Consider the following 27,978-nt stretch of genomic DNA (forward strand, 5'->3'; position numbering starts at 1 on the left):
GGGTTTCTTCCCTGGTGATGCTCTGCCAGCCCTTTACTGCAGCCGTCTGCACTTCCTGCTTGTGTTTTGGGTGTTTTGCCCTCAGTTTGGGCTTGAGCAAAAGAAACGCATGCTCAATTGGATTCAGGTCAGATGATATGACTTGGCCATTGCAGAACATTCCACTTCTTTGCCTTCTTTGTAGCAGGATGAAAGCTGAAGTGTTTGGGGCACCATTGTCTGCTCAGATTCAACTAAATGCTTCAAAACTCATTGGACGATGCTTCACAGTGCAGTTGGACAATGACCTGAAGCATACTGCAAAAGCAACCGAAGACATTTTTAAGACAAAGAAGTGGAATGTTCTGTAATGGCCAAGTGATATCATCTGACCTGAATCCAACTGAGCATGCGTTTCTCTTGATGAAGCCAAAACTGAGGGCAAAACACCCAAAACACAAGCAGGAAGTGCAGACGGCTGCAGTAAAGGGCTGGCAGAGCATCACCAGGGAAGAAACCCAGCATCTGGTGATGCCTATGTGTCCAACACTTCAGGCAGTCATTGACTGTAAAGGATTTGCAACCAAGTATTAAAACTGACTGTTTAATTGATGATTATGTTAATTTGTCCAAATACTTATGAGCCCTTAAAGTTGGGGGACTGTGTGAAGAAATGGTTGTCATTCCTACATGGTTCATACTACATTTTTGAAAAAAGCCTTAAATGAAAGCTGAGAGTCTGCACTTTCAGCAGGTATTCATTGTTTCATTTAAAACCCATTGTGGCGGTGTACAGAGCCAAAATGATGACAACTGTATCATTGTCCAAATAATTATGGACCTGACTGTATTAGTAAAAATGAACAACTCTCTCCCAAATCTAAAAGCTAGAAACTCTGTTAAGGTCTGGAGCTGCTCCACAGACAACGACTGAACTGGGGAAAATGTTACAGATGATACTGAGAGCACCCAGGGAAATATATGGCTACATTTTCCATTTCAGAAGTGACAGCACAACAATCAGAGGCATAAAATAGTTACAAGGGGCCCCAGTGCACACTTCTATGATGGGCCCTAAGGCACGTTAATTACTTGTTATGCACCTAAACTAACTACCGTATAATCTCGTCACACAATTAAATAGAGGCTTGACATTGGATAACACTGACATATATATTACCCAGAAATCATGATTGACATGACATGACAAAAAATACCTTTTCTATAGTTTATTTATAGTTTGCGTATAGTAAGCACATATTTTATAACATATTTTGTTATAGATTGCTACTGGCTATTTTACAAAATAAAAGAAAAATATGATGGAGATGGGTTTGCCTTTTCAAAGGCATATATATATATATATATATATATATATATATATCAACAGGCAAATCAAGTTTTTCTTTGAACACAATCATATTTCTAAGTTAGCAATCTAAATTACTCACAAGGGCTTGTTTTCTGCCTAACATATAGTTGGAGGGCCCACTCTCTCTATGGGCCCCCTCATCCCATGGGCCCCAGTGCAACCGCCTGCCTGCTCTGTCTATATTAATGTCCCTGACTACAATAGAATTAAGTTAATTTGGGTATAAAATAGAAAATTAGGCTCCCATTCATTGCCTACAGAGCAGCTCCAGACTCTATGCTAGGGATACCCAACTTACTTTGCTTTTTCCCCCTGTTAGACATTTTTTGGGGAGTTTTTCCTTATCCGCTGTGAGGGTCCAAAGGACAGAGGGATGTTGTATGCTGTAAAGCCCTCTGAGGCAAATTGTGATTTGTGATATTGGGCTTTATAAATAAAATTGAAAACTGAAATTGAATTGAATTTAGGGCCACTTTTGCAAAATAACAAGCGACCAGGGGCCAGTCGGAGCAAATTCACATAGCTCAGGTGTATGCAGGGGTGTTTCTAGGATTTGAGGACATTCAGGGCTTAGCCCGGTCCTCTACAAGGGGATTCAGGGGGATCCACAGTAATCTTCTCCTGGCACTTGTTCTTGATAAACAAGCTCTATTTTGATGCTTTTTTTGCATTCTGATAGCTCCTTTACATTAAAGTACAAAACCTTTTCACTGTGAATCAATTTATTTCCACTGTAAATTAGAAATGGTTGGAGGGGGCACCTGGCACCGTATTGCAGGTCAGATTTGGCGCATGGACAGTAAGTTTAGTATCAGTGCTTTATATCACAAGTTTAAGTCTTACTTCTTTGGTTTCCAGCTTTGAGAGAAAAAAAGTTTGTGTTCACAAATATTGATTAAACTTTCCTAGATTAAGAAAAAACATATCAGAATTCTTCATTCAGGTGGTGTTCCCCTTTAAAGGCATACTGTATAAATGTAAAATTGTATTTCCCCTTTGGGGGTCGTGGAAGAACACAACTCTAGCGCACAGCCAAGCTGGCCACTTCTGGTTTTGTGCTCTGCTAACTTGAATAGGAGTAAAAGATTTAATCTTGCGGCCCTTCTATAATTTCCAAATGTTACTGGACTAAATGGATAAGATCCTGACAATGAAACCAGTCATTTTGCAGGGGATGTGACACTAAAAAAATGTATCCATTGATTTACAGACATATTTTACAATGTAAGTCTATGGGGAAAAGTCTTTTTGGGCCCAATGCATCATGTGATGAGCTGTTGACTGTTTGATTCCACGAAAATTGGCTCTAGAGCCTGGCGCACTTCCTGGGGTCCTGGGCAGCGGAATTACAACTTCTGAGCCCTTTAAGTGATGCCATTGAACCAACAAAACCTTTTCCCCATAGACTTACATTGTGAAAGAGAAATCTGTGAATCAGTGGACACATTTCTTTTGAGAGCACGACTCCCACAAAATTATTAATTTCACCATTGAGATTTGATCCATTTGATCTGGTAACATTTCGAAAGTCTAGAATAGCCTGTGGTTAAATCATTTTATCCCAATTCAAGTTAATGGAGCACCTAACTGGAAGTCTCTTGTGCACTTTCTCTATGGGTTCAATGATGCGGAAGCAGCGCCGATTATCTGGGAAATTTTATATATGGAAGTTGAATGTTTTTGCCTTCATGCACCACTGAGCAGCTTTCATAGGAATGCAAAGGGCCTGCCTCCAACACTGTATCCAGTTCTCTTTATACATCCATGGTCAATGGTCATGTCTTTAAAAATACAGGCTTTAGACACAAGTTAGTACCAACATCTAATTGAGAGTACCAAACTTTTTTAGAAGCATTATAAAGAACTTTTTTTTCAGTATTTTGGAATTGTGAGTTAAATGTCAAGTCACTAGAATTTAGGTCAAGTCAGTTCCTCAGTGCTTTTTTTTCTCAAGTAACTAAAATCAGTTTAGACTTGAGTTTGAGTCACGTGACTCAGTATTTTCTCTTGCAGGGTTGCTGTACAATATCCATATAGAGTGTGCATGATTTTATTTTCACATATTGGTTTAAGAAAGTTAGTTTAAACTTGTGGTACTCAGGATACAGTTCAGAAAAGAAGAGAGGCCTGCCTTCCTATACCTTATCAGTCAGCAGTTACATGATCTTTTGTGTACATACCTGTATGAGCCTCAGTGAAGTGGGTGCAGTTCTGACCGAGGGAAAACGTCAGGTGATAGTTCATGACTCTTGACGTGTAGCCTGTCTGTCTGAACCTGCACGGCTGCACTGTTATCTTCACTACCTGAGGGCACAAATCAGAGAATACATCACATGCCACAAAACCGCACACTCAAAAGTGAAGTGTGTGTCATCGGCACATGCAACACAGCCCAGATATCTGTGCATGCAGATATGCATGCATCTGCATCATGCATCTGTGCATGTAGGTATGCACAGATGCAGCAGAACGTCCACTTTCACTACAGCTGGACAACCTGGTTTCTCCACCCTTTCCTGCTACACACAAATAATACTACCAGTCTAAACTGCCAAAAATTACAGATGTGTGTGGAGATTCAGAGGTCTGGAGCTAAAACAATAAACAGTAACTGAAATAATTCACTGTATTGGCTTGGTTTTTCCACAGCATTCGGCAAAGATAGGGACAATGTGCATTACTGATATAGAGAAGTTATTTGTTAATTAACTTCACATTTTTCACCTTAACTTCACCATTTATAGTATCTATCCAGCAATTCATCCATCCATCCCATAGTTCATGTTATCACCACTCCATCCATTCACCCATCCATCAGGCAGCTTTGGTCGTGCTGTTTGTACCACAGGGATTAGTGCGAGGCCAGAGATGAGATGAGATGGAGATTACGACAGAGATAATGGTGTTTGGATTTAGAGTCAGAGGCAGTTGGAATTCAAAGCTGCAGCTTTAATCACAGGTGTGCCACGTGCTCTCTGATCTGATTTAAGAGAATGACTTACCACAGGTTTAGAGCAGAGCGGCTGACAACACTGAGAATAACAAATGACATGCGCGAATAACATGAAATGAGAGCAGTTTCTTTGCTCATTTATACAGTAGCCACAGACCGTCAGTCTTCGCTCCTACCTGTCATCACAGTATCCTGCATATTATCTTTGGTGTGGGAGTTTGCTGCTATATGTGTGGTTACAAGAACAGATAAAAATACATGTAGATCCATCATAAGCCTGGGTTTCTTATGACACAGTAGAAGACTGGTTTAAAACCTGAACATCAGGACCCCTTTAATATGGGTCATAAAATGAAACTTATGGGGATGCAGGATTATGACTAGGATAGGAGAGTGAGAAACCAAATTCTCCTTTACAAAATGTGTGTATTTTTAATACTTTAATCTTATACATACATTACATACACTTTTGATATCATTCAATGCAGTGTGTTTTATAAGGGAGTATTTGCCCAGAAGTTGAGACTGCATGACTGTTTTGCTTTCACTCTCAATTCATAGGTCAAAAATGTAAAATTGACATATGAAATGTATTGAACAGCATGCCCCACAAGACGTGTAAATTATTCTCCTGGTAATATTCTACAATGGTTAAATCCTAAGTTTGGTTATACCCTGAGGCTTATTGAGTCTGGACATTTACCGAAGACCTATTTATTTACTGAATGGCTGAATTTCTAATTTCTTAATTGGTAATTATGTAAAAGACTAAATCATTCAAACTCCAATGATAAAGTGTATCTAAGACTGTCAATATGTTGAATTATCTGTAAACAGAATTTTAAGTTACCATTTGCATCCAGATGAATTCAGTTCTTCCAATCTTACAGATATAAAGTGGTTAACTTCCTTTGGTACATGGAAAAACTTTCGACTTTTATTTCTCTGGATCTCCAACCATACTTGGAGTAATCAGTGTATTACTGACTGATCAATGAGCTACAGTTTAAGATAAGATAAAATAAAACTTTAGTAATCCCACACTTGCGAAATTCACGTCACAGCAACTCAAAGCACAGACAGAAAAAGGACGGTGACTGTTGCTTGAATAAAAGAAAATTAAAGATTAATTAATTAATTTTGGAGCAATAACGCCATCTGTTGGTAATGAAAACAATGCATTTGCCATTGTAACGCGTTTACAGGCGTAATTACAGCACAGACACTGCAGACTCATATAATATCCTTCTAATATCGCTGTATTTTAGATATTTATATTATTGCACAAATCAGTGATAATTCACATTTTGTTCCGTATGGTCCGTGTCCTACTTTCTCCTATCTGTCATTAAAGGTCCGCACTTTCGTAACACGCTGACAAAACCAATATTTAGCTAACTGAAGCAAATTTTACCATCAAAATGATAAATATCGGTCATATGTGCGGTAAAATATATCCACATGGCTGTTAAGGTATACACTCAGCAGAATTTGTAGTGTATGAATTTACTGAAATATTGTGTCGAATCTGTCGTGTCCGTTCACAGTCAGCAGAGCAAGATGGCGGTCCCTACAAAACAGTAAGTTGCAAATAAGCTAACGTGGTTATGGTAGTGTGTGGTTTATTAAAATGAAAGTGTCTCACTTGGTTTGGGGGGTGTAGTTATAGTTATGATGATGAACTTAATGCACTGCAGAAACAATTGTGTTACAGTCGAGGTTTATTAGTGAAACCGTTGTTTCGCCCCCTGCTGCCCCTGAAGCTAGTTAACGCTATGCTAACGTTTTGCTAACCTCGCTCATAAAGCAGCCAGTTAACGTTTACAAAACCAGGATCCTTTTTGTTTGTGTAATGCTTCAGGTTTGCACTTTTTCCATCCCTGCTATCTTAACTTTACTAGAAGTATATCTGCAAACATTTTCTTGTGATAAATGCCCCACCAATGATAAACTGTGAGGGAGGGTTTTAAAGCTAATGTCAGTCATTCAAACTGCAGTTAGCTAATGTGGAAGATTGAGGTGTTTATAGTTTCTCTTCTAGTGCATGACGTATTGTTTCATGAAAAGTGAGCTTAATCTTATGTTTGCAGAAAGTCGCCTGTGTCATAAACAAGTTAACACACCTTATCTTATAAATAAGACTGCTCTTGTCACTGGAAAATTAAAAATGATAGTAAGCTTTCTGCAATTTACTGAAATACTGTATTTGGAATTGATACGAACTGTGCTGTCGATTTCTAAGACGAAATACTGATACTGGCATTTAAAGGATACAAGTATTTATGAATGCGGGGGACAAACCTTTAAACCTCACTATACAGACAGTCGTAGTCCAAATTAAGCATAAAACACTCCACTTAAAGGTCGTTTGCTGTTCATTTAAATGCCTGCTTTAAAGTCAAATGTGAAGCCTTTGCATTTGTCCCAGTAGAGATTTTCCCTTCCCCAACTTGCATGTGAAATACGTGTACAGACAGATTTTGTAGAACAGGGTTTAAGGTGACTTGTTGCCTGATGGTCCACAGGTATGGGCTGATCTTACCTCAGAAAAAAGGAGTGTCAAAGACCCTGCAGAAACATTCAGTGTTTGGAGATGACTCGGATGATGAGGTGGGTAAATGCTCTGATTTATCATTAGCAGGACAGTATAGTGTTCCTCTTTCCATTCACCAGTCACTGCATGTTAAAGGTATTTTCACTATTATGGAAACTAAACAAATATGTATACATTTTAAAGCCTTCATACAGGTATCATTTGGCAAATATACTGAATATGTTTTGTTCCTCAGACCACAGTTGGGGAGAGTCTGCAGAAAGAAGCTGTCAAAAAGAAGATGATGAAGCAGGTGAGAGGATGACTTTGTGACTTGTGTCCACCTACTATTTTTTTGACAGTCATTCCTTTGTGATTAACATGTCTCTTGTCTTTCTCTCTCTGTCTTAAGACACGTTTGGAGATGCATAAAGCCCTAGAACAGGACAGCACTGTATACGACTATGATGCTGTGTACGATGACATTCAAAAGCAGAGGCTTGAGAGCAACAAAAAAATTCTGGGAGGCGTTGACAAAAAGGTGATCAATTTTTGGTTGAACACTTGATGCAAGTGTAAACACTGGGATTTCATAATGACCTCTTGTTAGAAAGACTATTCAGCATGCACTCTGCTAAAATATGTTGGAGCAAGGCACTGATTCCCTGTACTGTGATGCTGCTGTTTTGCAGACATTAAGTTCTGATATCCTACTGGTGAAGAAAAGGCATAATGTGAGCTTGAACGTCTTCATGCACATTGACCTAGTTTCTTTTTTTGTGTCTCTTGTTACAGCCAAAGTATATCCACCAGCTAATGAAAGCAGTCGAGGACCGAAAGAAAGAACAAGAACGAAGGGAGGAGAGGAAGATCCAGAAGGAAAGAGAGGCAGAGGGAGAGAAGTTTGCAGATAAAGAAGCTTACGTTACCTCTGCCTACAAGCAAAAACTGCAGGAACAGAAGGAGGAGCTGGAGAGAGAGAAGAGAGAGGCGGCATTGGAAGGTTAGACTGATACTCTATGACAGATATTTTATTGAAAGCAGGAAAAGTTTACTAAGGTATCTTTACTTGATTCCTTCAGTGAATTATATTGTGCCAGTGGGCTTTGGAGAAGAATCCCCTTGGTTAGGGGACACAAAGTGTGACTTAAAGAGATATTTAAACATGTTGTGATAAAGAGGCTTCTATATCTGGATCAATGTAAATCATTTGATTGAATTGTTTTTGTTTTGTTTAGCGGCTTTGGACGTGAAGAAACAAAAAGACCTGAGCGGCTTCTACCGACACTTGCTGAATCAGACTGTAGGAGAGGAGGCGATACCGGATCGCTCAGCAATCAAGTCAGTCATAGTGCCACATTACCTGCTCATCTGTAAACACAACAAGCACACTTTTTTTTAAACTGTTCTGAGCCTGTATTTGTATCTCTGTTTCTGCTTCCACAGAACTGAGACCTCAAAAGTTTCAAAAGACACAGAGAGGACTTCGCCTGTTGCCTCATCTACGTCCCATGACAATATCCCAAGTTCCTGCAGCGACAGTGAGGAGGGGCATGAGCAGAAGTCTGGGTTTACCAAACCTGGGACAGGCTCTGCACACTCAAAACGGCAATACAGACAGAGGTCACCTTCATCAGGGAGCGGAGAGGAGAGGGACAGAGAGAAGGAGAGAGACAGACATAAGAAGAGCCACAGAGATCAAGACAGGGACAGAGGAAGGGACAGGGACAGAGACAGAGAGAGAGACAGGGATAGAGATAGAGATAGAGAGAGAGACAGAGATAGAGACAGAGACCGAAACAGGGGAAGGGAGAGAGATGACCGACACGGAGGAAGAAGAGATGATAGGGATAGAAGGAAAGAGAGGGACAGAGACCGAGGCAGGGAAGATGACAGAAGCAGAGGCAAGGATACAGACAGGGAAGACAGACACGGGAAGAGGGAGAGGAGCCCCAAAGAAAGAGAGAGGCATAAGAATGGGGAAAGAGAGAAGAGGAGGAATCCAGATGAAGTCAAGCAGAAAGACAAAGACCTAGAAGAAGAGAAGGTGAGAAAGAAGGAACCCGAGAAGGAGACGGCAGTGAAGAGAGAGGAAAAAGATCCAGAAAAGAAGGAAGAAGTCGCAGAACACAGAAAGGAAAAAGAAGATGAACAGAAACAGGAAGGGGAGGAGAAGGAAGGCGCAGAGGAGAAGGCGAACAAGTTTGCAAAGCGCAGCACTGATCAGACTGTGAGTTCGGCAAGAGACCGGTACCTGGCCAGACAGATGGCCCGCTCAGCCTGTAAGACGTATATAGAGAAGGAAGAGGACTGAGAGCTGTGCAGCACATGACGCAAACTTTGCTGAGTTGGACACAACCTTTATCTTGATTTGGAGAATATGGCTAATGTTATTCTTTCTCAACAAATCAAATGAAAAGACAAAACCAAGAGTTACTTTCTTCCTCTGTCAATACTTTGTGACCTCCCTGCCCTGTTACCTGAGCCCATTGGTTCCCACTGAAGAAGGCCCAATGAATCCCTAAACAGCTTGGCAGTGTAGATTTTAGCAAACACTCCTCAAGTAAGAGTAAACAGGGCATTTATTGGGATCTATTTTCAGCTGTGGATTAATACACCTTTGGTATACTCATGAGTCTTTACATCACTAATACAGTGTATGTGGAATACAGCTGTCGCAGTAACAGCAATATTGCAGTACAGCGCCATTGGCAAGCCAACCACAGGAGATGGCAAGCATTGCCACCACTGTTAAGGTCATGGGTCATGTTTTGGTTTTTTTTCCCCCATTGGAATGCAGCGTACTTACACTATGCTGCGTATGCCAGCAGCGTGATGAGGCGCTGAGCGTCTATTTTGCACCAATTGCTGCCATTTTTTCTGGTTACTGGGAATTTAAAAATATTCCTATTTGTGGGGTCGGTAGCGCAGTGGATAGTGCCGGCACCCCCATGTATAGAAGCAATGCCTCGCTGCAGTGGTCGCAGGTTCGACTCTGGCTTGTAACCATTTGCTGCATGTCAACCCTCTCTCTCTCTCACCCCATTTCACTCTGTCCTGTTCATTAAAGGCAAAAAAAAGCCCAAAAAATAATCTTTAAAAAAAAAAAAAATCATATTTGTGTAAAACACTGCCGTCACTAGAACTTTTTACACAGCCTTCCAATCACAGAAGTGGAAGGTCGGGACAAATACCACAAAGACCAACTGTCCTGTCAATGAACAACAGCAATGGAGGAGAAATTAATACTGAACCCATACAGACCAGCACATCTGTCCTCTCTCCCTATGTGCTTCAGCCTTGCCTTCATCCAGAGCAGGTACTCTACCTTAAGCCAACATTTTTACTTGTACAGATATTCAGTTTCCTTCCCAACCAAAGCATCTCAGCTGAAAAAAAATGCTGTGCACCGTTTTGAACCTCATTGCCCTTCTGTGTTCTGAGTTTAATAAGGATAAGTAATAATAAGTATTAAGTATTTCATTTGTTTTAAAACTGTCATTTAAAAAGTAACAATATACCTAATAACAGCCTGACAGTAAGCTTATACAAAGCACTAAAATTAGGACACATGAAGTTATTGGCAAAAACCACAAAAAATGGCAGTAATACTGCATATTGCACTGTTGGCTCACCCTCAGTCACCACAGGGAGGTTTCTTCAGCAGGACAACCCTAATGTGGAATTGACTCAAAATACATTTCACTGTGGCTTATTGAGGTGATTGTTTTGGACAACACTAGAGGTAACTGTGACATTAAGTTAAACCAGGCTGTGGCCATACATACTGTAGTATTCGTTTATGTCTTTTCATGGGATTTGTTGACAATAAGAAAAATACTGAACATGGCCAACGTTATCCTGTAACTGCTGACGGCACTGTACACTGCAGTGGGCAGAGTCAAACAGCAGAGTGTGCTCATGGTCAGAGAGAGAGAGACCTGGACAATATTTTTCTTTTGGACTTGAATTGGTGGAATTTTCAATTATTGTGAAATAAGAACACTGAACTGTACATATGAGTTTTGACAAAGAGCCCCTTGTAACATCTGATACAGGAATAAGTGTACATAGGAAATTTTATCTTATTGCTTCATTTGGAAGAAGTGTGGAGCGACGAGCGAGCCAGTGATGTTGTGTTTGATCACTTGTGTTGGGGTTTTGTATCTTTCTGATATAGTCAATGACGATTTAATAAAATCATTTCTGGTCCACTGTTTATTCTGTTGGTTCCCGTTCGTTCTGCCGTTGTCACTTGCAGTTTCACGTTAAAATGTGTACAAGAATTAAGATTCCAGCTCATAGTTTGGAAAGTAACAACGTTTATTTCAGAACATGTTATTGCTTCACAGGTTTTACACAGGAGGACATCAGTTGTAATGACAGCAGCTTATGGTTGCAGGACTTGTCTCTTGGGTGTCTCCTGTGCTCCCGTGTCGGCTTTGGTCTAGTTGTACGTGGAGAAGGTAGACCACTGAAACAAAAGAAGGGAGTTTATAGAATTGTTACCTGTAATGCTCTTAATGAGTTATTTCTGCACAGGATGGGCCACACACCCTTGAGTATAATCATTCAAGCACTGTACCTTTTCCATTTTATGCTACTTTATACTTCTAGAACACTAATTCAGTGGGAGATAATGTACTTTATACTCCACTACTTTTAATCCACAGCTTTATCTGCATGTTACTTTGGGGGTTTAGGAACCAAGCACACCCAACAACAACAACATGCTATTTATACACTACTGGTATTGGTTACAATAATCCTATAGTATAATAATGACTAATAATAAAAAATAATAATAATTTTGTTACACAATGCCAGAGATGCCACAAGTTTTGGTTGCAAGTACTGCCAAATTCTGGGACATGACATTGGATACAGCTTATGGCAGTGAAATGAACATTCAGTAAACAGGCAACAGCTCTGGACAGCATGCCACTGGCTATCAGAACATGTTTTTACTGTCTACCGAGGGTACGTACGGAGTTTGGCAAGACTTAGACTTGCCAAACTCCAATGCAGGACTTTTGTACACAATCTACTTTATGCCACTGTGTGTATTGTAGCTGGTCTTTGTAATCAACGGGAGTTGCCCCTTTTTTGCACTTTCATGGTTCACTTCTGGTATATATTAACATACGTTTTTGGCTTTTCTTTGTAGTAATCTCATTTTGTGTTTTATATTGCTTGTTTTAGAGCTGTACATTTTTATTCTGTATTTTTGTTCTACGTTGTCTGTCTGTAACTTGTGTTGCTGCCCATCTTGGCCAGGACACTCTTGAAAAAGAGAGGTTTTTCTGGTTGAATAAAGGTTAAATAAATAAATGGCATGCTCCCTCAAAGCATGCAGCATCTGTAGGATTGTGTTTTGTGAGTGGCCTTTTATTGTGACCATCCCAAGGTACACCTGTGTCATAATGATGACAGTCAATCAACATCTTGATATGCCACACCTGTTAGGAGCATGGATGACGGATTATGTTGGCAAAGAGCTCAGTGACACAGATTTGAAATTAGTAAACAAAATTTGCGACAAAAACGAAGTATTTTTGTGCACAGAAAAAGTATTGGACCTCTTGCTTTAACTCATGAAAAATGGGAGTGTTGTGTTGATATGTTTTTGTACTTCAGTAGATGATGTGAACATTTCTGTCACACGCATATCTTTTTTTTTTTTTTTTTTTATGTTGGATGTTCCGAGAAAGAAAAGAATACATGACACTGAGTGGAAAAAGACTTGCCTCATCCCAGTCCAAGTAGATCACTCCATCAGATGATTTGCCCTTGAAGACATCTGGAAAGAAAACAAACCACAAATATCACATTTTTCTGAATGCAACATCAGCTCAAAACACAATTATATATATGCAGAAATACATAAGCTACGATACTGTGCAGTTAAAATCTGACTTTGTGTGATGTGTGTTTGAGACTGCAGATTTGAGGATCCAAGGTGGATGTGGCTCTTTAGCCCCACTGAACCAACAGGAGCCTTATTTTTTGAAAGTGATTGGATTGGTGGTTGCCATGTTACTCACCTGACGCCTTGTCCAGACGTAACATGAGAGTGATGAAGCTCTCCATGGTGGTAGCTGTTTCATCCGTATACCGGAACATCAGCAGCCTCACCAAGATGTCGTTCACATTAAATCCTGGAGAAAGTACCAAACAGGTCAGTAACAAACGGGAATATGAAGCATGCTCCTCCTCTACTTGTATTGGTAGAAGATAAAGATTTAAGAATATTAAAAATAGTACCTGCAGCATCAATTGCCTGCTGGAGCTCGTAGTCGGACAGAGCTCCACTCCTATTCAAATCTGCATGATGAAATTTTTTCTGCAAAAAAGGGATTCAACTGTAATTAGAAACTAAGAGCATCATTTGCTGCACTTCAAAGAGTACATGTCTACAATTGTTTGTCTTGGGTAAATAAATTGAAATACATCTTCAGGGATCATGCTCATATTTGCAGCATTACCTTGTACTCATTAATCTTCTCCCAGAGAGTTGAGAATTCAGTGAAGGTCATCTTCATCCGTTGGTCGACCTTTGCACGTTAAGGATGTCTCATCGGTAACAGATGAAATTTAACAATTTGACTCTTAATCAGGATGTTGTGCATCCATTTAGATTTTCTGGCATCATATTGCGAGGTGATTTGTAGGGTAAGAAAAGCAGCAAAACAACGTTCCAACGTTTTAACTGTTCTTTTTAGGATACATCCACCGCAGCGATCATGCTCCTGCAGGTATCCAAACTAAAGCCGTTCCTGCCATTGCCTGTGAATGGTAGACACAGAGAAAATCAAATCTTCAAAGTAACTCGACAGGTTGTTGAAACTCCAAAAGACTTAGTGTTATGATTCACAATGAATAAATTAGGATTTTGTATGTTTTCAAAGCACACGTGATGTAAATGAACTCACCATGAGGGAAGTTGTTATTCAGGAGCTTCTGGAGCTGTCTGGCTTTCAGCTCACCATACTGACAACAGAAAATGTGATCGATTGATATCAGCGAAATAAATAAAAATGGAGAAGCAAATGGATGAGTGGAGAGAGAAAGATTTGCAGGAAAATACCTGATCAGCGTAGCGGTTGAACATGGCAAGGGTGGGATCCCTGTCAGTGTTGTCCTCCTTCTCATCCTCTTTGTCAGTTGGTAGCTAAAGATGGATCAGACGTCAAACTGGTAAACTAAACTTACTCTCCTTGACTTACAGCTGCTGTATGTACTGTGTTCTTTTATTTCATACCTCGGGAAGAATCAAGTTCTCCTCATTTTCGTGGTCGTGGTCGTGGTCATGATCATGATCATGATCATCATCATCGTCGCCATCATGGGGACTGGGCACAAGAGTGTTAAAAATCAGACTTTTGATGCTGCACAAACTTTAAAGGTTTTTTAATTGCCAACCTTATTGCCAACTGTGGGCAGTACAACAAGCTGCTAGTTAGTTAGTTGGTGAACAAAGTCAGGAAATGCCCCGCCCACAAAAGTAAGGTATCAGAGGTGTTTATTAGCCCTAATTAATCATTTTTTGTTGACATACTATAAGTAGTAAACACAGTGAAATCAGCCTCTAAAACAACCACATGTGTAAGTTTGTTTGCTTTTGACTCTGATCCATTGTTAACACTACAGCTTTCAATCATTTCAGCAAAGCATGGGTCAGACATTGTCCTTGTTTTGGTGTTAAAGTCTTCACTGGGACATACACGCAGTGCTGGACAGAGCACATTTGGCGCCCAAGCTTAGCTTTCTCAGCATCCCCCAATTTATTCATGTATGTATTACAAACAAGAAAAAGAGCTAGTGATAAATCAGCACGAAAAACAACTTAAATTAGCAACAGTAACAACAAAGAAACAGTAAAAGAATACGCTATGTGCAAATTTGCTCTTCTTTTTGTACTTTTGCATTGTAAATTTGATTGGTTCCCCTTTTGGAACATCCGCCACTGCATGCAGCACATGTCACATATCTGTTAAGTCCATACCTGATCTTTGCCTCAGACTTGGTGAAAACAGTGAGAACAAAGTCTGCAGACATGTGGGGTCTCATGGTGGAGGGGATGACCACGTACTCTCCAGGCTCCAGACTGTGCTGCTCAATCAGATCCCTTTTGTTGGTGTAAAGCTGTGTGTACTTCAACGGCATGTTTCTGTTGAAGAAGGAGGACCTCAGGCGTCCTTGTGGTGTCTGGAAAGGATATTTATTTGAAGTAATCAAACTGCTTCCTGAGGTTTAATTTGCATTATTCAAATGTGATTTAGCTCTGTGTGCACAGGTGAAGTGTGATATTTGGTCTTACCCCTGGTGGAACCTGTTGGAAGAAAAAGACATTTTTCAAATCAGTCAGGAAAGCTTGTCACAGGAATAGCCTAAATGTTTCATACATTTCATACTTGCTAATCAGTATTTTGTATTATCTAATCATTATTTTATATCTAATGAAGCAGAAGTCAGGATGCAAACCTTATAGACTGTAACTGCAATTGGGTAGGACGTTTGCCCTTTGCGGTGCTGCTGCTGAGGTTTCTGCATCAGAGAGAGTAGGACGTTTTTGTCTTCTTTCTCGTCCCTGTCTATTTTAGTCACCTGTATGCGATACTGAGGATTTGTCTCAAAGGAAGCTACAGGTGATGAGAAACATGAGAAACAACACTGTCAGGTGACACTTCAGAGACAGTGTGGTGGTTTTTGCCTTTGCATTCATGAAAGGAAAAAGAACATTTTGTCCTTGCAGTTATAGTTAAAGGTGAAATACACTGAACAAAAATATAAACGCACCACTTTTGTTTTTGCTCCCATTTTTCATGAGCTGAACTCAAAGATCTAAAACATTTTCTATCCACACTAAAGACCATTTCCTCACAAATATTGTTCACAAATCTGTCTAAATCTGTGTTAGTGAGCACTTCTCCTTTGCCGAGATAATCCATCCCACCTCACAGGTGTGGCATATCAAGATGCTGATTAGACAGCATGAATATTGCACAGGTGTGCCTTAGGCTGGCCACAATAAAAGGTCACTCTGAAATGTGCAGTTTTGCTTTATTGGGGGGGGTGGGTTGCTGGCCATGCAAGAACTGGGATGTTTTCAGCTTCCAGGAATTGTGTACAGATCCTTGCAACATGGGGCCGTGCATTATCATGCTGCAACATGAGGTGATGGTCGTGGATGAATGGCACAACAATGGGCCTCAGGATCTCGTCACGATATCTCTGTGCATTCAAAATGCCATCAATAAAATGCACCTGTGTTCGTTGTCCATAACATACGCCTGCCCATACCATAACCCCACCGCCACCATGGGCCACTCGATCCACAGCGTTGACATCAGCAAACCGCCCCCCCCCACACGACGCCACACATGCTGTCTGCCATCTGCCCTGAACAGTGAAAACTGGGATTCATCCATGAAGAGAACACCTCTCCAACGTGCCAGACGCCATCGAATGTGAGCATTTGCCCACTCAAGTCGGTTACGACGACGAACTGCAGTCAGGTCGAGACCCCGATGAGGACGACGAGCATGCAGATGAGCTTCCCTGAGATGGTTTCTGACAGTTTGTGCAGAAATTCTTTGGTTATGCAAACCGATTGTTGCAGCAGCTGTCCGGGTGGCTGGTCTCAGACGATCTTGGAGGTGAACATGCTGGATGTGGAGGTCCTGGGCTGGTGTGGTTACACGTGGTCTGTGGTTGTGAGGCCGGTTGGATGTACTGCCAAACTGTCTGAAACGCCTTTGGAGATGGCTTATGGTAGAGAAATGAACATTCAATTCACAGGCAACAGCTCTGGTGGACATTCCTGCAATCAGCATGCCAATTGCACGCTCCCTCAAAACTTGCGACATCTGTGGCATTGTGCGGTGTGATAAAACTGCACATTTCAGAGTGGCCTTTTATTGTGGCCAGCCTAAGGCACACCTGTGCAATATTCATGCTGTCTAATCAGCATCTTGATATGCCACACCTGTGAGGTGGGATGGATTATTGCGGCAAAGGAGAAGTGCTCACTAACACAGATTTAGACAGATTTGTGAACAATATTTGTGAGGAAATGGTCTTTTGTGTGTATAGAAAATGTTTAAGATCTTTGAGTTCAGCTCATGAAAAATGAGAGCAAAAACAAAAGTGGTGCGTTTATATTTTTGTTCAGTGTAGTTGGGCTCACGGTAAGATGCGTTGCCGCCTGCAGATCTCCCTGCTACCCAGCTGCCATCGTAAGTCATGCACTGCCACTGGCAGGTAAGGTCGCCATCAATAAAGTTGGGGTTCTCACAGCAGATGAACAAGTCGTTGAAATTTTCACAGAAGTCCTCCAACTCCATCCTAACGGACAAATATAGACAAAAGATGTCAACCACTGTGACAGATACATATGCAAAAACAAAAAAACTGCAGCCTACATCCAGACTGAAGGGAATGAATGAACTTTAGTTCTGATTTCTAAACGTCATCCATGAGGTACAAAATGTTCACTCTCCATTCATGATCATGCCTCATTATGTCACAGTACTGGTAGCGTTATGGAGCAATGTTTTTATGACAAGAAAGTGTGTGGTTCTGACTACAGAGTGGTGCAGGGATGGTGGTTTTTTTGTGGGCCAACCCATAAGTTAACAACGCCCTGGTTCCCTCAATAAAAAGCAAACTGGATTTTTAAATTGGGTTTTGGATTATTGCAGAAAATAAGCTCAGGTGTTTCAAGCAGAAGTTTGTGATACTTTAACATTTTAAACAGCAAGATAATCTCCACAAATGAAGCAGTATTATGATGTTTGAAGCATAAATTAAACTGCCAGAAGTAAAAAGCTAACATGAGGCTATAAACAAACTACACGCTCACATGGCAACAAGTCTGTAAAGGTGGATGCAAGTTGTTTTTTTCCCCAGGAAGTCAGTCTGGACTCGATGCCATCCCAAACACTTTTAGTGGGCCTTAACAGACAAACTCTTTCAGCCAATCATCTTCCTCTGCCTCTGATTGGCTTACCCTAATATTCTTACCCTAACCTTAACCAATCTTACTCCTCTTGCCTGAACTAAATCCAACCAAAGAGGGCAACGCATACTCGGCAACATGAAAATCTCTTAACCTTGTTTTAGGGAGCCAGTAACTCATTTTCGGGTTGTAGGACTCATTCCTGCAGCATCCTATTATCTACTGACCTGCTCTTTGTGGTGGTAACACACCAAGAAATATTGCAAGCCAGCAATCATGAATATAAACAGGCTTGAAATCATTCAAAAAATTTACCTTGCAAATGTTTTATGAAGGAGAAAGTACAATGGTCACATTTGTTAGACCTCAAATCTTGGTGAGAAACACATAAATAAGTGTGACAACTTCCCATGTTGTTTTTAATGCAGCTAATTTACCAGAACTCTCCATCGTTGCGGTCAAAACACTTCTCCCGATCTTCTGGGCTCACTCTATTCCACATGTCGGACCTGTGCACAAGTGAAAAATGATTTTTTTTTCTTGGTTATTTTCTGCACATAACAATAATTAGTCTTCAGTTGCAGTGCAGTGTAAGCTGTTTTTTTTACTGCTATTGACTGCACATATGGCTGGAGGTATGATTAACTCAAGTACTTGTCACTCCACTTTCCGTTCCACTCTTTTCTGCCCCAAGGGTTTAAGAGTCGCACCAGTTTCACGTTGGAGCCATAATACTCCACCTGAAGATGAAATTATAAATCAGACAACTGAACTCTTACTTTTAATTTTCTCCTTGTTTGCCATATACTGTATGCACACATCAACTTTACCTCAGTGACTGCTGTGACAGCATAGGCATGTTGATTCACGATGCCATTAGCCTCTACGCTGTTCACAATCGTGCCCTGAAACAGACAAAACAGGTAAATCACATTATTGACTTTCATCTTTCGAGAAAATGTTCCCCTAAGAAAGTGGTTCTTACCCCTCCTGGGGCAGTCCCGCAGCAAATCATGGACTTGCACTCGGTGGCTCTGCTCAGCACGTTCCACAGCTCGACATCATGGCCTGCAGAGTGGGCATTGTGGAGTTCGTAAGTCATGTGCACGCCTCCAGTGAAATCCTTGCAGGCCTCTGATGGCAACCCAGCGTTCATGTCTGCGTATGAACCACACACTCTGAGGGAGAGAGAAAAGATTAACAGTCTAAGGTATTGTAGCATTTTATGTCTTGATTCTGTTGTTTGTGCCTCGACTGTGACCCACTCAAGTGTTTTATATGAGGGTGAGTGATTTGGGTTCATACTTGGCATATGCTTTCTCCAGCAGAGGAACCCAGAACTCATTTCCACTTTTGGAGCGCACGGACAGTAGCTGGTGGTCGATTGTGGGCAGGTAGTCATCAATGACAACATCCACCCACTTGCCGAACCTCCAGAACTGACAAAGAAAGGACGAGTAAGCGTTACACGTTAGCTGATGACCGGTGTGTATTTTCTGTTCTAACACATTGAGAGGATGTGTTATTAATCCTTTACCCTGAAGTGAAATATCCCTGCGTAGTTCTCGAAGGTCTGGTCCATGGGCACAACTTGCACCAACAGGCCTTTGTGGATTGTCAGTGAGGAAAGGGCAGCCAGAAACCAGCAGTTACCTGGTAAATGATTAAACAAATCAAGCACTGCCACATATAGATCAAATTTTCACCAAGACCGGTATCAATTTTTTGTTGTCCTTAAGTGAGATCCTTACTCACCCACATTGCCTTGAGCAAAGTCAAAGCGTGAGGCTCCTTTGCTTAAGAAAGTTGGGTCATCATTGTTGTTTTGCAGTTTCAAGATGTCCTGGACAACACAACACAGGAAATAAATCAGATGTAGACAAGCATGTAAAAACATAAACATGAGAAAAAACTGCAAACAAGTTATTTAAAGTATTTTACTGCTGGTCGAAGCCACTCCACTTGGGCTTGACGCCGGTAGCTCATGTCGGGCAGGTCTCCCAGAGATTCGCTGTTAGGGGGGAAGGTGTTGTCCACAAACAGCTTCCGTCTGCGCTGGTGGGTATCTCTCAGCTGCACGTAGTCCTGGTAGTTGAACTTGGCAGGGTTGGTGGGGCTCCCCTCGCTGCCATCTTGGTAACGCAAGTTGATGATAGAGGTGCAGGTTGAAGGCATGTTGCCAAGAGGCTTCAGATAGACTCTGTGGTGCAAGAAGAAACACAAAATAAGAGAATGCAGAATCTAATCTGAAATGCTAAAGCTGCGTTTCAGAGATTGGTGGAGATAGTTACCTGTGGGATGGCTGCAAACCGCTGCTTCCTTATAAGAGAAGGGACTCAGAGGTGTCCAGTCCTGTCTAAACAGCAGGCTATCTTCACTTATATACATACTGTCTTATGTAAGGCTGGAGTCAGACCCACCCCCTTGAATGTACAGAAAAGTTTAAATGACAGGGGACTGAGACATTTCTGGTTTTCTGGTCGGCCTTTAAATTATAGCCTCCAGTGAAATGGCACCTGACATTCTCACTGAATCCTGTCAGACCTGCTTAACTGCTGTTCCTTAATCACTGCATTCACATTACTTACATAATTTTAGTTTATTAATGTGTGTGTTTTAGCAATGCAGGGATGTAATTTAATTGTATATAGAGTATTATATTATGGAGAAAATGATAAATTCTACCTGCAATCTTAAATCTAACTTTATGCTGTTTTTCTTCTACTATAAGTGCATAGTGTTTTATTTTATTTTATATTTTTTTCCATGTTCATTTATGTGAACGTGACAAATTAGCTTCGCCTTCGATAGCAACTGTTCAAGTCCAGCTTTGATAGAAAGGAAAAAATGGCTTTGATTGGTTTTTTCTTGTCGAACTGCAGAGTGACCTTTAATGTTAAAATGTGGATCATGGTGAAATCATCCTATGACACCTCCGTCATTTAATTTTTAAATGGACAAAAACACAAAAGAAAAACTGAAAACAATAAGATCTGTGACATATGTACACCTGGTGTTTGGCTGTAAGATGATGTAGGATGATGACTCTGATCAAGTACGATCATGTAATGTACAGTAAGATCTCAATGTTTGTGCAACAGTTTCAAGGTTTTTTTTCTCTTTGAGGGGATTCAACAAAACGTTGGGGCGTTCATATTTGCTCTGCACTGTGATTGTGGGATACTTCAGACTTGCCCCTGGCAAAGTATGCTCCTGAGAACTGTCACGCACAGAGAGATCCATGAGAAAAGAAAATTACATGCTAAGCCAAGCATAGAAAGCATTTATATGAGGGAAAAATGAATGAACGAACATAATGAACGAACATACAGTACTCTCAAGATGAAATAAAGCCTTCACAGGCCAGGTGCAAAAAAAGATAAAAGCAAATAAACAACACAAACTATTTTTGTGATGCTTATAATGCTATGTACCTAGTAGGGGTATGCATTTAGGCTTTACATTACATCAGAAGCTTTATGAATAAGTAAACCAGGGTTGCTGTAAGAGATTGCATTACGCTGATTTATTTTTTTTTTGTGCACACCTCCTTTAGGAACCCTTCATTCTCTCATTGGATCCATCTGATAATTAAATACTGAACTGTTGCAGAATTAACGCACTAAGCTGCCTATCACTTTTCGATTAGCAATTCAACCAGATGCAGAGCAGAGTGTGAAGACTGCTTACGATCACACCTGCTGCAGGAACAAAGTGTGCTCTGTTGGCAAGTCCTGACACATGACAGTAATTCTCTCAGCGTGTTCAGCAAACCACAGCTCCGAGCAAAGTGGCTCATGATTTGCATATAGTGCTGCTATAGGTACTAGAGGTATATGCAAATAATCACAAGGAACTGATACCTGAAAACAAGCGTTTATTTTGAGCCCTTTCACATAGCTCACATTGTCTTTCTATTGTGTAAAGCAGAGCATGGAGGAGTCCAGAGTAATTACAGGCTTTGAAGAAGTCTTTAACCAAAAATGTTGAAATACTGGACAGAATTGAGCAAAAACAAAAAACACTGATGAGAGAATTGATATAAGTGCAAGTACAAGCATCTGCATCAGTTAAAGCATGCTTTTGATTGTAGGCTTCAAACCCAAGCTTTGTTTATTTAATCTAATTACACTGTAATTTGTGGTAATAACAAGTAGAAGCATGCTGGGTGCCAGCGATGTTAACTTATACTTCCTAGGTGTGGCTCTAAATTAGTGTTATGCCACTTTCTATGTAATCAATTAAGGCCTTAATAGCAGAAAGCAGGAATGTGGAAGTGATGCATGTGTTTTGAAGGAATATGGGTATCAGGCTGCACGTCTGCAAAGAAAACACGTCAGGAGAGATGTGAATGAAGAAATTAAGCACAAGCGGACAAAAGTACTTACTCCTGTTCATTCTGTAAACTCACCTGTTAGTATGTTTTAAATCTGCATTTCAATGCACTGAAGATACATTAGAGGTACAGGCAGTGTTGGGGAGTAACTGGCTACATGTTAGGGAGTTACATAATTAAATTACAATATCAATGTAATTGTAATACATTAAACTTACTGAGAAAAAAAACTGAAATTATAGTTACTAAGTTAGCAGTTACTAATCAAAATGTTAGTGTTTACAAAGGGGTTACATCAGAATATGATTCATAGGCACACCTTTGGTCATGGTATTCATGTGGATGCCTCTTGATGCCCTGCACCCACCCAAACACCGCTGTGGGCTAACTAACCCAAGACTGATCCAGGGAGGGCCCACTGTGAATTACGGGTAGTCTGAGGTACCAGCACATCCCATGGATGCTCCATCAGATTTCAATCTGGGGAATTTGGAGGCCAGGTCGATGCCTTTAGCTTTTTGTCATGTTCCTCGGGCCATTCCTGAGCAGTTTCTGCAGTGTAGCATGGGGCATTTTCCTGCTGGGGGGGCCACTACCATCAGGGAGTACCGTTAACGTGAGAGGGGGTTACTTAGCCCACAGCCGTGTTTGGGTGGGTGGAGGGTGTCAAGTAGCATCCACATGAAAACCATGACCAAAGGTCTCCCAGCAGAACATTGCATTGTCACAAAATGATCAGTGTTACTCACTTCACCAACCACTGGTTTTAATGTTTTGGCTGATCAGTGTAACATTCATTCTGTTGTTTTGTACCTTGTTGTGGTGCATGCATGACTTGTTTTTGGCATACGTCTGAACAACATGGGTCAGGAAAGCCACCGGAACAAATCTGAGTGTAACATTTATACACATATATTTTTGATGTATTATTATAGTATGTATTTATTTATAATACTTTGGATTTTTGACTTTTGTCTTATTTTTTTATTTGATAGGGACAATGCAATTTAACATAGTTCCAATGCAGAGTATAGGGCTGATGTGTTGCACAGAGAGTTTATAGCTATTTCTTATTTTCAACTCTTGACCCTAGTTGGGCTTCTACATGTAGACCTAAAATGTTATTAAAAATATACAAGTCCTATCATTCATGAAAAACTATTAAAAACAGCATACAACCACAATACACTATAAGCATGGAAGGCACAATAAACCCAAATCCACACACTACAATACACATACCACAGTACATATACCATAATACAAACATCACAGCAAACCCCAGAGCACATCTATTACAATAGACATAGCACTATAAACATACCACAGTACATACACTAAAGTACACACACCACAATACACCAGTACACCTACGCTAATACCCCTTTAAAAGTATGAATGCATTTAGTGGGAACAGCTCTGGTTTGCTTTCAGCCTCCACTTGACCTTTACTGTGTTGTTGCTTTCAGCTTTATTGCCTTGTTTAACACATTTTTAGAAATGTGAGCAAAAGTAATAAGTTAAATTATTTTGATGAGGTAATTAAAACAGTTACATTACTTATTACATTTGAACAGGGTAGCCTTTCACCTGTCACATTTCAAGAGTATCCTTCCCAACACTGAGGACAGGAAACAAAAATAATGCAAGAACAGTTGCATTATATGTATAATGTTTATTTTTGTGCTTTAACATCATGCAACAAAGGTTCTGTCACTCACAATCAGAGGTTTGTAAGTTAAAATAAAAAATATTGAACACAAAGTGATGAACAGTATGTGTTTACATACTCACCTGCAGGCGCATTAACACTGAGTCTGAGCGCTTCACACTGGTGACGCTTCCCTCTGTGCATATTCTGCTGTCTCTGTCATCACTTTTTTATTGCAGTTATGTTAATTAGTGGTGCACACCAAAGACATAATAGAATATAAACATAATAGAGTATATAATATTTCCAATACTTGACTTGCTTTCACTTACGATGAAGTCATGTAATAACACAGCGGAGTGTCTGCCACAAAATGACTACATACTTGTGTCTGCTGCTTGATGAGCATTTCTGCAGTTTAAGTGTTTACACCATCTACACACACACACACACACACACACACACACACACACACACACACACACACACACACACACACACACACACACACACACACACACACACACACACACACACACACACAGCTCTAATATAGATGATTATAGAATAAAAGTAACTGGTAATTTTGGCTGCTGTGAAACAGAAAAGCATCTTGCTTTAGATTCCAAAATCATCACTTGAACCAGAGTATACTGATGGTGATCATAAGAGATAGTATCTGCATTTTCTGTACTTACGATGATCATAGTTTAAGACATTCCTAAAATTAATGTGCGTCAGTGCCAATTGATTTTTAACCATGTTAGCGGCATGGTTCTATGTGTGACAATTGGATAGTCCACCACCTTGGTCCACACTGAAATATCTTAGCAACTATTGACTGGATTGGAAGGACCTGTAACACAAGTCAGCTCTCTTTATCTAACAACAACAACAACAACAACAAAAATGGATTCAAGGACTGCTGACAATGTGTTTATGCTCTTTCCCTCACTATATTTCCAAAAGTATGTGGACACCCCTCATGATTAGTGGGTTCTTTTGCCTCAGCAACACCCACCGCTGACAGGTGCATTAAGTGAAACAAGAATTTCCACTGACAAGGTTTTGCAGCGCACATCGGAGTCGTGCACAAAGAAATGTTTGTCAAGAACTAATTTTACTGTGGAAGAACGTCACTGGGCTGCAGAGCGAACAAGACTTCAGCCCCGTCTAACACCTGTGAGAAAAGCTGGCCTTATCACCAAACATCGATGCAGCCATTCCTTCTATCCATCTATCCATCCCTATCAATCCAATCCTTTATTTATAGTCTTGTTGGATTTATATGTGCAAGAAATGGTTGAGTACTCTGCTCCTCCAAACTATGAAACTCAATCCGTTCTCTTGACTCACTGATCCCAAGGAAGGTTTATCAATATTTGCTGTTTCCATACCAACTTTCTATGCGATACTTCTCAATATGCATATAAACACATTTATGGAAACATGACTATTTACACACATTAAACCTGGAGGCTCTCTTTAGGTGTATGATTATTTTACGTACACCTGCATGTGCATTTCCAACAACACACAACATTAGAATCTGCCCACAGTGCAGTTCTGTCAGTACTACTCAGCTGACCTGCCTCGGGCATCATCAATCACTTAACTGGAAGAACAAGACATGCAGCACATCTGCTTGACTCCTGTCACTGTGAAGGCATCACGGTCCATCAGACCAACCTGATGATTATTTTTCGAAAACAATCTGCATGTCTCAGGTAAAATATGGGCTTCAGATGGGTTGCTGGCGATCGTGTCTGTCCACAGACCCTGGAACAAAACACAAACAGGCACCTTTGAACATTGCAGTGCTGATTTTGTCTGAAATGTGTATTTATGAATTAGTGACTGCCAAGCGGATTATGTTGCTGACTTTTTAAACTGATTTATAAAAAAGGTTGTTAACAGTCTCGACTGACGGAAAAGACTTGGATTGAGGAGTAAAAATTCTAATGGTGATCTGGAACTGTTTGATTTTTGTTATTTTAGCCACAACACCGAAAAAGATACTGAAAAATCATTTTCACAAGTGTGCTTAGGCTATGAAAGCAGGGGAGCCCAGACCTCCTCCTCATCTAACACAGAGGCCTTAATGCATGTTGGCAACATGTCATCGATGACAACATCCACCCAATTAGTACACAATTATAATTATTTACATCTCTTAGTTTGCTGACAGATAAGCAAAGATTACCTTAACCTGAAGTGAAATATCCCAGTTGTCTTTGAGGCTTTGATCCGGAGGCACCACCTGTGTCAGTAAGTATTTGTGTGCGTCAGTGCCAGTATAGATGAATACCTGCAGGCAGTACATTACAATACTGTCAGTTAAACCAGTTAAATATATCTTCTCTGGGGAGGCCTTTATTAGTGTGAGAACCTTTATGTGTGTTTCATGTACACATTAACAGATGTGACTGTCTAGATGTGTGAGAAGGTCCTTCACACAGATTTGACATCATATTTCTCTTATAATTAACACACCATGTCAAATAATGTCTCATCAGAGACAAAACAACATAAAGAAATCTTTCTCATTTGAAATAACCAAAACCCTTTTAGCTTTGGTAGAAACTTTTGTGTTTGTGTAGGACTCCAGAGTAAGAAGCCAGGGTGTGTGCAGGTCCTTAAAAAGGTCCTTAAAAGTTGAATTACATTCAATTTCATGAATATTAGGCCCCGAAAGTCATTAAATAGTCTTAAAATCTGAATATGTGAGATCCTATTGCCAGGAATATTTTATCTAATATCATTTATCTAGGTTGTTTGTCTCTATGTGTCAGCCCTGCGATAGTCTGGCGACCTGTCCAGGGTGTACCCTGCCTCTCGCCCGATGTCAGCTGGGATAGGCTCCAGCCCCCCCGCGACCCTCAAGAGGATGAAGCGGTTAGAAGATGAATGAATGAAAGGATCATTTATCTATCTTAGAATTTCTTTTTGTCAAACTGAGTCAAGCTCTACTTCGTGGCGGTGCACATGTCTGATGTTACAAATCTTTAAACTCACTCTAATAACCATATTTCTACATGAAACCTACCTCTGCACGGGACCATATACTAGTTACCTTTACACTTAGCCGCTATACTTGAATAACAAATATTGATTGTCCAAAAATCAAAAATTTTATCTTGAAAAGGTCTGAAAAAGCATGAAATTTAAGTGTCTGATACCCATAGGCAAATCCTGCACGGTTTACATCCATGCTTACTTGCTAGCACGCTTCTTGGTGCATTACCACCACCTGTAGATCAGAATAGTTTGAATCCGTATAGGAGGGAATGCGTATCACGTCATCTGCATGCTCATGTGCATGTGCAAAAATTATCTGTTTTTCATCTCTTAGGTGTCTTCACTCCATGTCGGCCTCTGCCTTGGAATAAACTGTGATGATGAAACTGTGATGATCAAGTACTCTCCTTTCTCCAAACTGTGAAACTCAATCAGTTCTCTTGAGTCGCTGAAAACCTAACATATGTTCGGAGCTGCATCTCAAATTGATCTTCAGGTTCCAAGCTTTCAGATGATGTGTATCAATTCTATATGGCATGTACTGTCAACCTGCTATCGCCCCCTATATATCCCCTGTCCCTCCCCACAGAAAAGACAAAAGTGGGTGTATGGAGGGTCTCTGAGGGTTAACCTACAGAAACATGATTGTGTCGTTTACCTCATCAAAAGTCCCACATCCCATCATAGTTTTGCACTGGACAGCTCTGTTCATGACATCCCAAAGGTCAGGTGGGCTCTTGGACAGTGTGTAGGTCATGTGCACGCCTCCACTGAAGTCCTTGAATGCCTCAGGTGGGTTGCCAGTGATCATGTCTCCATAAGATCCACAGACCCTGAAGCAAAAAGTAAACCGGCACCTTTGAATGTGACAGTTGCAAGCAATTATGGTGGTGATGTGTGTGATTAAGTTTTCCCAGAGGGTCGAGGTTCGGTGGGAAGGTTTCATCCTCAAACATGCTCCCCTTGTCAATCAGAGATTGCTGCAGCTGCTGATAGTCTTGGCCTTTAAATTTCACGGGGTTAGAAGGGCTTCCTTCACCGCCGTCCTCATAGAGCGAGTGAATCATCTTCACACTGGTGGAGGTCATGTTGGAGAGCAGTGGCAGAGGTGTCTGAAATCAGAACTGCTCAACAGCTTGTAGGTAAAACTTAACCTAGCAAATATCAGTAACAACA

The 27,978-nt window shown here is 40.6% G+C and overlaps 2 protein-coding genes across 2 annotated transcripts; one reads left to right on the forward strand and one right to left on the reverse strand.

The window, feature by feature from the left end:
* Positions 1–5,778: 5,778 nt before the first annotated feature.
* Positions 5,779–11,056, forward strand: nsrp1 (nuclear speckle splicing regulatory protein 1). Its single transcript, XM_049592493.1, has 7 exons — positions 5,779–5,884; positions 6,830–6,914; positions 7,094–7,150; positions 7,250–7,378; positions 7,633–7,840; positions 8,076–8,178; positions 8,284–11,056. The coding sequence occupies exons 1-7, from the start codon at positions 5,805–5,807 to the stop codon at positions 9,149–9,151; spliced, it is 1,530 nt and encodes a 509-aa protein (XP_049448450.1). The 5' UTR covers positions 5,779–5,804; the 3' UTR covers positions 9,152–11,056.
* A 228-nt stretch (positions 11,057–11,284) lies between these two features.
* On the reverse strand, positions 11,285–27,890 carry LOC125898646 (calpain-3-like). The gene is made up of 23 exons (XM_049592479.1): positions 27,757–27,890; positions 27,438–27,635; positions 19,739–19,997; positions 19,553–19,640; positions 19,335–19,450; positions 19,103–19,236; positions 18,783–18,975; positions 18,628–18,702; positions 18,452–18,537; positions 18,235–18,306; positions 17,027–17,184; positions 15,322–15,479; positions 15,158–15,169; positions 14,843–15,045; positions 14,099–14,189; positions 13,925–14,008; positions 13,770–13,827; positions 13,565–13,623; positions 13,323–13,391; positions 13,102–13,180; positions 12,882–12,995; positions 12,585–12,637; positions 11,285–11,311 (listed from the first exon to the last, which is right to left on the reverse strand). The coding sequence occupies exons 1-23, from the start codon at positions 27,888–27,890 to the stop codon at positions 11,285–11,287; spliced, it is 2,520 nt and encodes an 839-aa protein (XP_049448436.1).
* Between the last annotated feature and the right edge of the window lie 88 nt (positions 27,891–27,978).

The sequence above is a fragment of the Epinephelus fuscoguttatus genome, linkage group LG12 (assembly GCF_011397635.1).
Source record: "Epinephelus fuscoguttatus linkage group LG12, E.fuscoguttatus.final_Chr_v1".
In the NCBI taxonomy this organism is placed as follows: Eukaryota; Metazoa; Chordata; class Actinopteri; order Perciformes; family Serranidae; genus Epinephelus; species Epinephelus fuscoguttatus.